This window comes from Gavialis gangeticus, unplaced genomic scaffold (genome assembly GCF_001723915.1).
Source record: "Gavialis gangeticus isolate Ggan-Ray unplaced genomic scaffold, GavGan_comp1, whole genome shotgun sequence".
NCBI lineage: Eukaryota > Metazoa > Chordata > Crocodylia > Gavialidae > Gavialis > Gavialis gangeticus.
The window spans coordinates 13,260,778-13,262,959 of NW_017728980.1; the positions used below are offsets into that span (position 1 = coordinate 13,260,778).

At 62.7% G+C, this 2,182-nt stretch overlaps 1 protein-coding gene across 1 annotated transcript in view; it reads right to left on the reverse strand.

The window, feature by feature from the left end:
- Window positions 1-11: 11 nt before the first annotated feature.
- The window catches only part of ABCG4 (ATP binding cassette subfamily G member 4), a 22,431-nt gene continuing 20,260 nt past the window's right edge, over window positions 12-2,182 (reverse strand). The window contains exon 15 of the mRNA XM_019510369.1: window positions 12-1,571. Coding sequence (XP_019365914.1) covers window positions 1,346-1,571 — 226 coding nt within the window. The 3' untranslated portion in view covers window positions 12-1,345. The remainder of the gene's footprint in view (window positions 1,572-2,182) is intronic.

The window sequence follows — 2,182 nt, forward strand, 5'->3', positions numbered from 1 at the left end:
TGAGCTCGGAGCACCGGGCAATCTCCACCGAGGCAATCGTTTCTCTTGCCCCCTGAGCTCCCCCTGCTCCAAGGTTTCTGCAGCAGCAGCTCCAGTCTGGGTCCGAAGCACCAGGACCTGCTCCTGACCAGCTGATTCAGCATCATGGCCCTGGTGGGGATGGGACCACACCTGCGTGTCCCAGCTGGGGGCTGGCCGGGGGGGGGCAGGAGCAAGCAGGGATGTGAAGTGCTGGAGCCGGGGGGAATCCGGCCCAGACGCTCTTCTCACGGGTGAGGGCTGATTCTCATCTCGCGCTGGTGTGAAGCAGCATTGATGCAGCCCCTTGGCAGTCCCCTGGCACTAGCAAGCGGCGCCCGATCCCTGCACAGTTCATTGCGACGTGCTTCCTTTTGCAGGGGGCAGCCAGTCCGTTCCGCCTCGGTGCCGCTCAGCTCCGCTCTCTCCAGTCGCAGCCCAGGGGGGACGTGCAGCCCCAGCAGGGAGCAGGGGGGAGACAACCCCTCACCCCCGACCCCTGCCCAAATCGTAGCCCTGAAATGGTTCTGCTCCCGTCAGATCCTGCCCATGCCGCAGCTGGGAGTCCTGACCCAAGAGCATCCTTCCCACTGCCCGTTTCCAGGCCGGCCAAGGGAAGGGACCCCCAAGCCTTCTTCTGCCTAGCCCCCATATGACGGGCTGCTGGGGTTTCATTTGGTTTCAGGTTTTTCTTAAGAAAAAAGGGGCTTTTACAAAACCAAACAGACGGTTGGGGGGGGGGCGCGTCTCGGTGCTATGCTAACGACAATCACAAAAGCCTCGGGCAACGGAGTCTGCAGGGTTGTCCGTCTTCTTCGGCACACGGGCACACATGCGGCTGGACGGCGACAAGCAGGCAGGTCAACGACGGCACGACACACTGCACTACAAAACTGTGCTTCGTGGGGGGCAGCCTGGCCACCACGGCCCCCTCCAGGGGGGTTCACGGATGCACAACCCCCTCCCTCCAGCAGCAAAGCTTTGGGGACCTGTTCTCTTGCATCTCATCAGGCTTTGAACATAGCTGCCTCCTGTGGGTCCAGTCCTAGGGTCCTACGGTGGTGGGTGGAGAGAGAGGGCCGGCGTGAGGAAGGGACCCCAAGTCCATGGGCCGGGGGGCAGGGAAGGGGCATGTCGCATTCCAGATCTGTACAAAACTTCAGCGATGAGGCGCGTGGAAAGGTTAAAACAGTTCCGAGACGTCGCAAAATCCTTCTCGACTGTGCCGGGCCGGGCGGCACCAGCCCAACCGCAGGGACCGTGTCCGGCGGGATTGTCCGTGCCGCGGCGGCTCCGGTCTGGGGAAGGCGTCCGGCCCAGGGACCCTTTATCTCTCTGACTTCACCTTGTAGCGGAGCACCAAGTACGCCAGGAGCCGCAGGACGAGGAAGAAGATGCCCAGGACAATGAAGTCCAGGTAGAGCTTGGCCTCCTCGACGTCCAGCTCCTGCAGGATGCGGGCAGGTTCCTTGAAGGGGCAGAAATCCTCCTGGCACTCCAGATCCTCACGCCCCATGGCATAAATGGTGAGGATGACGCCCTCAAAGCCATACCTGTGTGTGCAACAGACACAGCATCACCCTGACAGGCGCCAGCACAGGCAGGGCTGGCTATTGGCATCCTGCTGGGCATTGAGGCCCATGCGGGGCAGGGCTGCACCCTGCCACAGCCAGGAGATGCTCACAGGGGACCCCAAGCTGGTTACAGCCCTGCACCCCAGAAAGCCAGCTAAGAGGGGTGCTAGAAAGGGGCTCCTAGGCCAGGTACCAGCACAAGAGTGCACCAGGGTGCAGACAGGAGTGATACCAGCACTGCTGCGTGGCACTGAGCCTCAGGCCATCACTTTTCCCCAGGACAGCTTCAGGTCTATGCCACCAGCAAGAGGCACCAGGCTTCCCCACCCCCCCAGCAGCTCCCCATCCATGGAGCTGGGTCTCACTGTCCCAGGAGAGGGTCCCCAGGCACAGGGGGTGCTGGACGTGCCCCAGGCCCTCGCCAGTGGAGCATCCGCGGGAATGCTCAAGGCCCAGTCCCGCCGCGCTGCCCACCTGACGTAGGAGACGTAGGAGCTCCACTGCAGGTACGTGGGGATGGTCTTGAAGCTGACGAAGAAGCCTGAGAAGAGCAGGACGGGGATGGCAGTGACCGGCCCCACGAATGTGGC